Source organism: Cucurbita maxima, unplaced genomic scaffold (genome assembly GCF_002738345.1).
Source record: "Cucurbita maxima cultivar Rimu unplaced genomic scaffold, Cmax_1.0 Cma_Scf00004, whole genome shotgun sequence".
In the NCBI taxonomy this organism is placed as follows: Eukaryota; Viridiplantae; Streptophyta; class Magnoliopsida; order Cucurbitales; family Cucurbitaceae; genus Cucurbita; species Cucurbita maxima.
Window position 1 is genome coordinate 1,129,378 of NW_019272020.1, and position 12,553 is coordinate 1,141,930.

Here is a 12,553-nt window from a genome sequence, read left to right on the forward strand (position 1 = left end):
TTAATCTTTATTTTTTTTATTTTTTTTTTTTGTCTTCTATGCCATCTTATTTATAGCTCATAATAAAGATAATATCTTTTATAATCTCAACACAGTTTAAAGGGTAAAATATTCTTTGTTACGTGTCTAAATGCTATAAAATGAATTATACATTTGCTACATTTTTTTATTTTCATTTTTAGTTTTGAAAATAAAACGTTTAAATTATATTTTTAAACATTAGATTTATAAAAATTATTTGAAATGCATATTTATTTAAATCATAAATGAAGTTAATATATATACTTAGATAATTTTTTGTGCATGTATAAAAATGATAGATTAATAATTTTAAAATAAAATATGAATAGAAAGTCTAGAATTTACTTATAAAAGTTAATTTTTTTTTTAATTATAGAATTATTAGTTTCAAGTTTATTGATTTAAAAGGAAAAAAAGAAAAAAAAGTTGAACGAAGAGATGGGCCGTGAAACGCCTAAAGAGATGGGCCGTGAAACGCCTAAAGAAATGGGCCTTGAAACGGGTCACTTGTTTTCCCTATAAATATAGAGTCGGCCATTCTGTCAACCGAGGTCATTCGAGCTCGCGCGGGGTTCTCCTTTCTAAAACCGTAATTCGTCGGGCAACCTTGCAACAATGGACGAGTACGAAGAGTATGATCGGAATATGAATGACGACGACGACGATATTGACCAGACTATGCACGACGATGAAGAAGAGATCACGCAGGAAGATGCTTGGGCAGTAATTTCAGCCTATTTTGAAGAGAAGGGGTTGGTCCGGCAGCAGCTCGATTCCTTCGATGAGTTTATTCAGAATACTATGCAAGAAATCGTGGACGAGTCTGCTGACATCGAGATTCGTCCCGAGTCGCAGCACAATCCCGGGCACCAGTCTGATGTTGCTGAGGTGCGCTTTTCTGATAACTTTTTTTAGGGAGGGCTTTTCCGCGCGTTCTCTCTTTCTAGTTGCCTCCGTTTCATGACTTTATGAGTTATGATATTGTATCTACTTCCTGGATGAACTTCACTTGACAAGGTCAAATGGCTTGTTTTACTCGGCGAATTTGTTAGTGATAGGGGAGGATTGAAGTTTCAGTGGTGCCGAGTTAAATTCTATAGTGCAATGTTGATCAATGTTTCTTCTAATGCTGTATTTTTACATTCTCAGTCCATGGTTAAACGTCTGTTTCAATTTAGTCCGCTTTTAGCCTCCCATCTTTATTGGACGCTCTTAACTATTTCCAACCAACACAAATTGTTAAACCCTAATATCACATCATAGAGTTTATTTGCCACAGTTGCAAATAAATTGTCATGTTGGACTCTTTTTTACTCGTGGATAATGATATTGAAGCTTAAGTAAAACATAGGGGCTGAAAGCATCTTTTCAATTTTTTTTATCCATCTCGTCCATTCTAAGTGTTTAAGCACTAGACATTTGAAAAAGTTGTAAGGTTGTTTGGTTGCATTTCAGAAAAATGATAAGCAAACTAATATTTTAAAACCATTTTAGGTCGTTTCTAATTTTTAAAATGATTTGGGGAAAGGATATTCATTTATATTTGCACTTTTATTTATTTCCTTTATCACGTTGAAATCAAGTTATAAAAATTTATAGTTATAAATGAACAATTAATTGGGAAATCTTTTATAGTATCTATATGAAAGCAAGAAGTTATGCCTCTGTTTTTGCTATTATTTAGTCTGCAAAATGGGCTTGTACATAAAAAAGATGTTTTTTTCCTTTTGTAAACATGTAAATGCCTTTAAACGTAATATTTGAACTGCTCTCAAGCCACTTTTTATTTATTTATTTATAAGAACTGCACTCAAGTCATTTAAATTTTCTTTGCTGAGTTATCTTTAGGTTTTGGATGGTTTTAACTGATAGTTCAATTTGAGAACGATTTTATTGCCACCTTCTGCTCTTTTATTCAAGAGTGTAATCACTGTCAAATTCATTTTCCTCCTTCTCATCCAGATTAGATTTGCCTTTTTTAGATTGATAATCAATCTCAATGAAGGTATTTTTTTGGAATATGGGTGTGTAACCTGTTGAATGCGTGATTCATCAAGATTTGGTGCTTCTAAAAATTTGATAATTGATTTTGACGGATGGTTTACAGTTAAAATATTTGGATGAGGTAGCAAATAAATGAAGTTCGGACCTCCATTTTTGCTAACTAGAAAGGAGAACAAAAAAGGGTTCCAAATAGTTAATGAATTTTGTATGTGGTTTGCTAATGCATTTTTGTTATACGGCATTGCTGTTCCATATTGATTATGGAACCATAAAATCTATGTGTCTGTTCCCCCTCAATCATGTTGATACTGATTGAATGCACCATGTCCATTCCTATTCTTGATGAATGTAAAAACCATGCTCTTCTAGGCGTCATTTGCAGTGGCTCTAATATGGTTGTGTATTATGTGTAGACAATATACAAGATCAGCTTTGGTCAGATATACTTGAGTAAGCCTATGATGACCGAATCTGATGGAGAGACTGCAACATTATTTCCTAAGGCTGCACGATTGAGGAATCTAACGTACTCGGCGCCTTTATATGTGGATGTATCAAAAAGAGTCATAAAGAAAGGTCATGATGGTGAAGAAGTCACTGAAACCCAAGATTTTACAAAAGTTTTTATTGGGAAGGTTTGTTTCCAACACTGAATGGAAAAAAGATGTATCAAAATTAATTTTTATACAAGTCTCATCCTATTTTGTCTCTAGGTTCCCATCATGCTCCGGTCGAGTTATTGCACGTTGTATCAGAATTCTGAGAAGGATCTGACTGAGCTCGGGGAGTGTCCATATGACCAAGGAGGATATTTTATCATCAATGGGAGTGAGAAAGTTCTTATTGCACAAGAGAAGATGAGCACAAATCATGTGTATGTTTTCAAAAAAAGACAGCCTAACAAGTATGCCTTCGTGGCAGAAGTCCGGTCTATGGCTGAGTCACAAAATAGACCACCTAGTACCATGTTCGTACGGATGCTTTCTCAAACTAGTGCCAAGGGGGTAATGCATTTCTCTTCATATTCTGAAGATTTAGAAGTTATTCCTCCATGTTGAAGTAAATACTGTTCTAACCTATATATATTTTTTTGCAATTCATCAATGTTATTTCAGGGCTCTTCAGGACAATACATACGTGCCACTCTGCCTTACATTCGAACTGAGATTCCTATTATTATTGTGTTTCGTGCTCTAGGATTTGTTGCTGACAAAGATATTCTAGAGCATATATGTTATGACTTCTCTGATACTCAAATGATGGAGTTGCTTCGGCCTTCCCTGGAAGAGGCTTTTGTTATCCAAAATCAGCAGGTCTCCCATTTCTTTGATGCTACGAGTCTACCATCCTATTTTCTCTCTCTCATGCTCACACAGACACGCATGCTTGAATTATACGTTTCACGATTTTTATTTGTCCAGTAAGTTGTAACTGTCATGGTTGGTTGATATGGTTTTCCTCAACTGTAGGTTGCACTTGACTACATCGGGAAGAGAGGATCAACAGTTGGTGTGACTAAGGAAAAGAGGATTAAGTATGCATTATCTCAATAAATTTAGGCCTGCCCCATCATACTCTGTACGAAACTTTTTTTAGCATATTTCAACATGTTTGTTATGTTGATATCTCAGGTATGCCAAAGAGATCCTTCAAAAAGAAATGCTTCCTCATGTGGGCGTAGGTGAATTTTGTGAGACTAAGAAGGCATACTATTTTGGGTATGGCACTTATTTATTTTTATTTTATTTTATTTTCCTTTCCATTTCTAATATTACTGTTTGTACTATAATCCTTGTCCAAAGCATCATCATTGCTGCCGAACTATTTTGGCTATGAGTACTTAAGTTATCTCACTTGACATTACATGTGGCAGGTATATAATTCACCGGCTACTCTTATGTGCTCTTGGCCGGAGAGCAGAAGATGATAGGGATCATTATGGGAACAAAAGACTGGACCTTGCTGGTCCTTTACTTGGAGGCTTGTTTAGAATGGTTTGCTTTTTATTTTTATTTTTTTTATTTGAGAAGTTCATTTTTTAGTTGCAGATGTTGTACTGTTATCATCTTGAGATTTTCTCATCATCTTTTATTTGTTTGAATGCAGCTCTTTAGAAAGTTAACAAGAGATGTGAGAGGTTACGTACAAAAGGTTGTGTTACTGGAGTTTTTCTTTTTCCTTTTCCTTTTCATGTAGCTGTGCTTTCTTTATAAACTTTTCAATTGCATGTGTGTTTTGAACATGGTGCAGTGTGTTGATAATGGAAAGGATGTTAATTTGCAATTTGCCATCAAAGCAAAAACTATTACTAGTGGCCTGAAATATTCGCTAGCCACTGGAAACTGGGGGCAGGCAAATGCAGCTGGTACAAGAGCTGGAGTATCACAGGTGGGGGATAAAATTTCATTAGACAAACCAGTTCTTTTTTCAATTTTGACTATTGATACTTTCATTTTCATTAAATGTCTACAGATTATGTTTCATGTTACTTCAAATGTGAGTTTTTGATTTCTTTGTTTAGAGGTAATGGTGTTGCATATTATTCCAGGTGTTAAATCGTTTGACATATGCTTCTACCTTGTCTCACTTACGAAGGCTGAATTCACCCATTGGACGAGAAGGTGAAAACATATGTTGTACTTCTGTTTGTTTTATTTATTTTGGTGGATGGAATCATGAAGACCGGCTGCCTTCTTCTCCTACATTTTGCTTCTAGCAGTACACAGTTGTTGACCTTTTTCAGAATTAATGTCATATACCAGGTAAACTGGCCAAGCCTCGGCAGTTGCATAATTCACAATGGGGAATGATGTGTCCTGCTGAAACACCTGAAGGACAAGTGAGTATAAATGCTAACAGATTTCTCGGTATGAGCTATTTTTGGTAATTGACTTGGTCACTTATGGGTGCAATCTGAATTTTCATCAGGCTTGTGGACTGGTAAAGAATCTTGCATTGATGGTTTATATAACAGTTGGATCTGCGGCATATCCTATTTTGGAATTTTTGGAAGAATGGGGCACAGAAAATTTTGAGGTGCCTAATTTTAACTTCTCGACCAATTCATGATGATGATGTTTTTGTCATTTTTACTCCCCTTTATTATCTAATATTCTGTTGTTTGTAGGAAATTTCTCCTGCTGTCATTCCTCAAGCGACAAAAATCTTTGTCAATGGTTGTTGGGTTGGGATCCATCGGGATCCTGAAATGTTGGTGAAGACTTTAAGGCGGCTGAGGCGACGAGTAAATATTCTTTTTTTTTTTTCCCTTGTGTAGATATTGTATCATAAAACATTTCTTGTAAACTGAAGATGTTTTAACATTTGAGTTTCTACGGACTGTTGAACATGTAGGGGTGTTTATGTTCTATTTTGTAACTTATTATGGATTTTAATCACAGCTAATTTTTGGGCCTAGGTTGATGTAAATACTGAAGTTGGAGTAGTTAGAGATGTCCGCTTGAAAGAACTACGGATATATACTGATTATGGCCGTTGCAGTCGTCCATTATTCATTGTTGAGAAACAAAGGCTTCTCATAAAGAAGAAGGATATCCATGCTCTTCAGCAAAGGGTGAGTGATAAACTCTCGATATCTTTCTTTATTCTTATTGCTTTTAATGCGTTTATGATTTCTGATGACAGGAATCCCCTGAAGACGGTGGTTGGCATGATCTTGTAGCAAAGGGATTCATTGAATACATAGACACGGAGGAAGAGGAAACCACCATGATTTCCATGACAATTAGTGTGAGTGAACAATAAATCTATTTGCTAGACTGATGATAATTTACCAGAAGAAAAGAAAAAAAAGAACTTAAAAGATCTTTTGAAAATAAATCAGGATCTTATACAAGCAAGGGTCAACCCGGTTGAGGCTTATTCTGACACCTATACTCATTGTGAAATCCATCCATCATTGATTTTGGGCGTTTGTGCTTCAATTATTCCATTTCCCGACCATAACCAGGTTTGTCAGTTTTGACACTGCAATGTAGTTTCATGTTGATCTTTCTCTCTCACTGATCCATGTGTGGTATATTTAGTCCCCACGTAACACGTATCAATCTGCTATGGGTAAGCAAGCTATGGGAATCTATGTCACCAACTACCAATTCCGAATGGTATACTCTATTTCCTGTTAAAGTAAATTCATCATTCAAGGTTCTTCCCCATTGTCAATTTAACCAAATAATTTTCTGGGTTTTTATTTAGGATACTTTGGCCTATGTTTTGTATTATCCACAAAAGCCTCTTGTTACTACACGAGCCATGGAGCATCTCCATTTCAGGCAGCTTCCAGCTGGCATTGTATGTTTGAAATATGATTCTTTTAGAAAATTTACTCTTGGTTTTCCATGCATATCTTCTCATTCTCTTTTGTTTCTGATGTCGTAGAATGCCATTGTTGCCATCGCTTGCTACTCTGGTTATAACCAGGAAGATTCTGTGATCATGAATCAATCCTCTATTGACCGTGGATTTTTTAGGTCACTTTTCTTCCGGTCTTACAGGTAATTTCATCCCTCCCAGATCCTTAATTTTGTATGCATGTATCTATTTCGGTATTTTCTTAATGACTATGCTTGTACACCGTCCATCTTCAGGGATGAGGAGAAAAAGATGGGAACTCTTGTAAAAGAAGATTTTGGACGGCCTGACAGGACTAATACTATGGTGAGAACTTAGAGCATGTTTGAGAATGATTTTAAAATATATAAAATCACTTTTGTCAAAATCATTTTGAAACATGCATTTAATGTTTCAAAATCAGTTTTATTAATTGTATGAAATTTTTATCTGAAAGTGTAAAATCGATTACTAAATTAAAGACCTGTATTGGGGTTATTTGAACAAAAAATGATTTTAACCATTTCAAAATTTAAGCTAAACATGAGTATCTTCTTTTGCAGGGTATGAGGCATGGCTCCTATGATAAATTAGATGACGATGGTCTTGCACCACCTGTATGTATAAAACTCATGCATTTTCTTTTGACTATTTTCTTCGCTTTTTTTAGTGATCAAAACAGTTGCTTTCATCACACTATTGAATTCGGTTGTAGTGCATTTTTGTCTCTTACTTGATTGAATTTGATTGTGGCACTGTTGTGCTTCAGGGTACTCGAGTATCTGGTGAGGACGTTATTATTGGAAAGACTACTCCCATTTCTCAGGAAGAAGCTCAGGGACAAGCTGCACGTTACTCAAGACGTGATCATAGCATTAGTTTACGTCATAGTGAAAATGGGATTGTAGATCAAGTAAGTTTTGTTTAAAAAGCCTACATCGTTCTTTTTGAATTGTTGTCATGGTTCTTTCCTTCTTAACATTATGTAACTTACAATTAATCTTCTACATTGCATGCATAATTATTTACGTCTTTTGCAGGTTCTACTGACTACAAATGCTGATGGATTGAGGTTTGTAAAAGTAAGGGTGAGATCTGTTCGAATACCTCAGATTGGGGATAAGTTCAGCAGTCGACATGGACAAAAAGGGACAGTGGGAATGACTTACACACAAGAAGACATGCCTTGGACTGTGGAAGGAATCACCCCCGATATTATCGTGAATCCACATGCTATTCCTTCTCGGATGACAATTGGTCAGCTTATTGAGTGTATCATGGGGAAGGTGGCAGCCCACATGGGAAAAGAAGGAGATGCTACCCCATTTACTGATGTCACTGTAAGTTGTGTTTGAGTCCTCGAGAATTGCAATTTTTATGATGATTTTTGGTGATGGAATGATTTTTGTTTAACTACATTTCTTTCTAAATTATTCCAGTAATCTTTTACCACATCTTCTCCAGGCCAGTTTTAGGGCACATCTTTCTGTATGATGTTGACTGTCTGAGTTTGCTTTCAAAGAGCTAATTTATGATTGTCGTTTGTTCGATCAGGTGGATAACATCAGTAAGGCTCTGCACAAGTGTGGTTATCAGATGCGTGGATTTGAAACCATGTATAATGGCCATACAGGCCGGCGGCTCTCAGCAATGATATTCCTTGGTCCTACCTACTACCAAAGGTTGAAGCATATGGTTGATGACAAAATACATTCACGTGGAAGGGGTCCTGTGCAGATCCTTACGAGACAACCTGCTGAGGGTCGGTCACGTGATGGTGGTCTCCGATTTGGGGAGATGGAGCGTGACTGCATGATTGCCCATGGTGCTGCTCACTTTCTTAAGGAGAGGTTGTTCGATCAAAGTGATGCATATAGGATCCATGTCTGTGAGTGCTGCGGATTGATAGCCATTGCAAATCTCAAGAAGAGTTCCTTCGAATGTAGGGGATGTAAAAACAAAACGGACATCGTTCAGGTGATATTTAGACCAACGTCTTAATGTCTTTATGCAGATATTTAAATACGTTACGGGTTGCATTTACTTTTTTACATGCTCACACTGTTATTTTATTATTTACTTTATGTGGGTGCATGCAGGTTTATATCCCTTATGCCTGTAAGCTTCTCTTCCAAGAGCTTATGGCTATGGCAATAGCGCCACGGATGTTCACAAAGGAGGTTAAACCATTGAAAGACCAAAAGAAGAAAGGATCCTGATTTCCTTCTTCAGCTTATTATCAACTCTCGCATATTGGACGATCTCCAGGCTATATATTATATTAGTATGGTGTAAAATACCAGAAAGCAAACTGTTGGAGCCTGGAGGCATTGAGGGCGCCCTTAGAAATTGGAAATGATTGTAGCTTAGTTTTGTGAGGTATGCCGCGGCCTCCTCAAGGCCTCAGTAATCTATGGATTGGTGGATTCGTATCAATCAACCACCACCTTTGGAGCCGGTCGATGGCGCTGTCTTTTTATCCAAGATGAAGAAGGTCAAGGGTATGTGCAATCAACTGCTTTTACTTTGATTATAGAGAGCAATTTGTTGGGTTATGTGTAGGGTGAGACCAATCCACTGCTGTCCATAGAAAACCTGGAATTCACTTTTATATTTGTTTTAGTATCTCCTCCGGATAATATAATAGGGTAGATTATCGAGATATATTGAGTTTATTGACTTTTATGTAGCTGAAATCTATTCTGCATCAGGCATTGAATATTTTTGGATTTTAACATCCTCATTTCCAACTTTTCTGCAACGGAGGAGGTCTTCTTTTCATGCGCCGTTTGCAGATTGCTATGGAACCTGAGGTATTTTCCCTTTGTTATTTATGCACCCCTTCGCCAGTGGAACAGACAGGGTCCGAGATTAGTGTGACCCACCTCCCCAACCATCACATTTGATCCAATATAATCAAATATTAAGGCACCATCTTGGATGTTATTCTGAAGCGTAAGAGTTTTTTTTTTTTTTTTTTTTTTTTTTTTTTTTTTTTTTTTTTTTTTTTTTTTTTTTTTTTTTTTTTTTTTTGAAGTTTTAAGGTATAATTGAAATCAAACCCATAAAAAAGAATTTTTAGATAAATTTAATAACATTTTTTTAAAAAATTATGGAATTTGTTTTTTATTCTGTCAATTGGTTATTGTCTCGGTGGAAATTTAATTATTATTTTTCATCGGTAGGTTCGGAGATAATATGAAATCATGCTTCTAGAACATCAACCGATGGATACCATTGAGTACTACAAAACCATTTTTAATTAAAAATTGTATTATAAGTTTGCGTATTTTAAAATAAGAGAAACCAACAAATTATGCCAACCCAGAAACCATTCTCCTTGCTATCTTCAAATTAATATTTAATAAATTAACGTAGCTAAATTATTTTTCAATATCTCAAATTATTCACTAGGTTTATTTCATGAACATAGTTTTTTATTCTAAAAAAATAAAAATAAAACATTTTTATATAAATTAAAGAATTTAAATATATATACAACAATGAAGTAGAGAAAAGAAAAGCAAAGGAGAATTATAGTTCAGTAGATAAAATATTATTTATTGTTTGAAAAAATGAAGTTATTAAATATCTCAAATAATTTTATTTGACATGGTAAAATTATAATTTAAAAAAAAATAAGATAAAAGAAAAGGAAATATTGAATAATGTTGTAAATACAAATCTAAAATAAATATTGGGAGAGATCAAAATGATAGAAAGAGAAAAAGCAATTATTTTTTTATAATTTAGTGAAGAAAATGGAGGTTGGTCCATAAAACCCCATTCAAGTTCCCCGCTAGATCATTATCAACCATCTCCCTTCTCGGTTTTCTTTTCCATCTCCATCTTTTTCACTTTTGCATTAACTTTGTCTCTTTACGAGGAAGGCACTGCAAGCAAACTGCCGATTCTCCCTCCCTCTCAGGTGAACCACTGAATTTGAACTTTCATGATTACTTCTACATGTTTTTTTTCTTCGCAACTACGGTTTTCTTCCTCCGTTTCGCTGTGATTTTGTCCGTGGAGGTCGAAGTTTTGACGATTCTTTCCATTTGTTAATTGATCCTTTTTCCTTCAAGTTTCTTTCATTCCGGACAAGTGAGAAAGGGATAAGTGTTGGCGATTCTGGAGTTGATATCTGATAAATTATAAGGTTTCTGCTTGCATATCATTAATTTGCCCTGTAGGTCGAATTGAACGGTAGCGTGATGGGTTAATAAAAGCACACTGAGGAGGACCATGTGTCAGGATTACATTTTTCTTCTTGGCTAACTAGTTAGATTATCACTTAACGTTCAGGTCCTCTATTCTGTATTTATTCGTTTTGGAATATGAATAAATCTGGGTATGCTGGCCCTTCTTGTATTATGCTCGTGGTTAGCTCTAACAGGTCTCTATTTGACTACTTTAATTGCTAATTCATTACAATAGCTGATGAAGTTTTACAAAGCTTCGTATCTAAACACATCAATAAAGTCGGTCAGATGGTTGGTGGTTTCCGGTTGGGTTTTAGGTGTTTTAACTGATTCACTAACCTTCTGTTTTGGTGTTCTGTAAATGATCTATTGTTTTCAACTTTCTTCCCTCTAACCTTGAACTTAGCTTCAAATTCTGTTTATAGTTAATGTTACCATGTTAGATCCCACATTGGATGGAAACTAAACATTCCTTATAAGGATAGAAACCTCTTCCTAGTATTTTAAAACCGTGAGGTTCACAGCGATACGCAATGGGCCAAAGCGAACAATATCTGCTAGCGTGGGCTTTGATTGTTACAAATGGTATCAGAGCCAGACATCGGGTAGTGTGCAAACGAGGGCGCTGGTCCTTAAAGAAGTAGATTGTGAGATCCCACGTTGGTTGGAGGGGGGAATGAAACATTCCTTATAAGAGGTGGAAACTTCTCTCTAATAGATATATTTTAAAATCGTGAGACGATACGTAACGAAGCAAAACAAACAATATCTACTGGTAGTGAGATTCCTAATTCCAGAGTCCAATCTCACTAATTCCAGAGTTCAGATGAGAAATTTAATGTCTGATTTGTTTTTGTGTGCTTTTCCAGGAAATAACTGGAGTTGCTTGACCAATTCATGGCCTATGAGCAGTACTTTGTGCAAGGATGGAAACACTACAACGGTTGCTTTGATTGTAACATCTGCTTTGACTTTGCCCATGAGCCAGTGGTAACTCTCTGCGGCCACTTATACTGCTGGCCTTGCATCTACAAATGGCTTCACGTCCAGAGTGCCTCTCTTGCCATTGACGAGCACCCACAGTGCCCGGTTTGCAAGGCTGATATTTCCCACACCACAATGGTTCCTCTCTACGGTTGTGGCCGAACGGCCGAGCAAGTCGAGCCTGAAGCTAAAGCAATGCATCGTGACATTGATATACCTCCTAGACCTTCAGCTTGTGGTAACCAGATGCTTGCTACTCCCAGCACACACCAGCAGCAACTTCCATATCGAAATCCTTACCAGCGACCGAACCACGACCCCGTTCTTTTTGGGAATTATGAAGAAGATTCAGCAGCCTCTTTGCTAAACCTTGGGAGAACATCATTCAGTGGATTTGACCATCGGGTGGCAGGAATGATTGGCAATTTCGTGTATGCGAGGGTCTTTGGGAACTCAGACAACTTAAACTCTTACTTGGGAACAGGGAGCAGAAGGGATGGGTTGAGAAGACATGAAATGCAGGTAGCCAAGTCATTGAACAGAATCTCCATTTTCCTGTTCTGCTGTGTAATTCTATGCGTTCTTGTCTTCTAATGATGTTCCATTCTTGGAAACATCCCCATTTTCAAGACAAGAAAGACACAAATAAAGTGCATTGTCGTCTTTGTATAGGCTTTTTGCACCCAGAAAACTTGTTGCATTTTCCGAGGGTTCTTGAAAACTTTTAATCACTGTTTTCTTTGGAAATGATCAACCTCTACAGTAGATGAAATGCATGAATAATCAACCCGCTAAAAAGAATGTGAAAATGTGAATAGTTGTTCGCCCATGATAAGAGGGAAATTAAACAAATTCCTGAGAAAAAAAAAAGGAACCAGAAGTGTTGCTGCCCAGGATCGAACTGGGGACCTTTAGTGTGTAAGACTAACGTGATAACCACTACACCACAGCAACTTGATGTCTCAAGTGATGCACTATTACGCTATAAAAAAGAA

At 36.4% G+C, this 12,553-nt stretch overlaps 2 protein-coding genes and 1 non-coding gene across 4 annotated transcripts; 2 read left to right on the forward strand and 1 right to left on the reverse strand.

Moving 5' to 3' along the window:
- The first annotated feature begins 575 nt into the window (after nucleotides 1-575).
- Nucleotides 576-9,156, forward strand: LOC111478551 (DNA-directed RNA polymerase II subunit RPB2). The gene is made up of 25 exons (XM_023122863.1): nucleotides 576-909; nucleotides 2,439-2,660; nucleotides 2,739-3,029; nucleotides 3,141-3,338; nucleotides 3,495-3,559; nucleotides 3,657-3,743; nucleotides 3,899-4,019; nucleotides 4,132-4,176; nucleotides 4,276-4,413; nucleotides 4,574-4,646; nucleotides 4,788-4,864; nucleotides 4,954-5,061; nucleotides 5,153-5,269; nucleotides 5,444-5,599; nucleotides 5,671-5,775; nucleotides 5,870-5,995; nucleotides 6,072-6,149; nucleotides 6,241-6,336; nucleotides 6,424-6,539; nucleotides 6,633-6,702; nucleotides 6,939-6,992; nucleotides 7,145-7,288; nucleotides 7,416-7,715; nucleotides 7,930-8,352; nucleotides 8,475-9,156. The coding sequence occupies exons 1-25, from the start codon at nucleotides 637-639 to the stop codon at nucleotides 8,592-8,594; spliced, it is 3,603 nt and encodes a 1,200-aa protein (XP_022978631.1). The 5' UTR covers nucleotides 576-636; the 3' UTR covers nucleotides 8,595-9,156.
- A 976-nt stretch (nucleotides 9,157-10,132) lies between these two features.
- Nucleotides 10,133-12,299, forward strand: LOC111478794 (E3 ubiquitin-protein ligase RMA1H1-like). 2 transcript variants are annotated; one of them, XM_023123262.1, is made up of 2 exons: nucleotides 10,133-10,303; nucleotides 11,444-12,299. In XM_023123262.1, the coding sequence occupies exon 2, from the start codon at nucleotides 11,472-11,474 to the stop codon at nucleotides 12,150-12,152; it is 681 nt and encodes a 226-aa protein (XP_022979030.1). In that variant the 5' UTR covers nucleotides 10,133-10,303; nucleotides 11,444-11,471; the 3' UTR covers nucleotides 12,153-12,299. The 2 variants fall into 2 exon arrangements, with proteins under 2 accessions (XP_022979030.1, XP_022979031.1); XM_023123263.1 differs by lacking the exon at nucleotides 10,133-10,303 and adding an exon at nucleotides 10,313-10,677.
- A 140-nt stretch (nucleotides 12,300-12,439) lies between these two features.
- TRNAV-UAC lies at nucleotides 12,440-12,512 on the reverse strand. The gene has a single exon. It is a non-coding gene; the product is annotated as a tRNA-Val (tRNA).
- Between the last annotated feature and the right edge of the window lie 41 nt (nucleotides 12,513-12,553).

What these genes read in the sequence shown, in the direction of transcription:
- LOC111478551 (XM_023122863.1), top strand. Translation starts at nt 637, where the DNA reads ATGGACGAGTACGAAGAGTATGATCGGAATATGAATGACGACGACGAC. An exon ending in CAAAAGTTTTTATTGGGAAG is followed by an intron (nt 2,661 to 2,738) that starts GTTTGTTTCCAA and finishes TTTTGTCTCTAG; the next exon opens with GTTCCCATCATGCTCCGGTC. An exon ending in ACAAAACGGACATCGTTCAG is followed by an intron (nt 8,353 to 8,474) that starts GTGATATTTAGA and finishes GGGTGCATGCAG; the next exon opens with GTTTATATCCCTTATGCCTG.
- LOC111478794 (XM_023123262.1), top strand. Translation starts at nt 11,472, where the DNA reads ATGGCCTATGAGCAGTACTTTGTGCAAGGATGGAAACACTACAACGGT.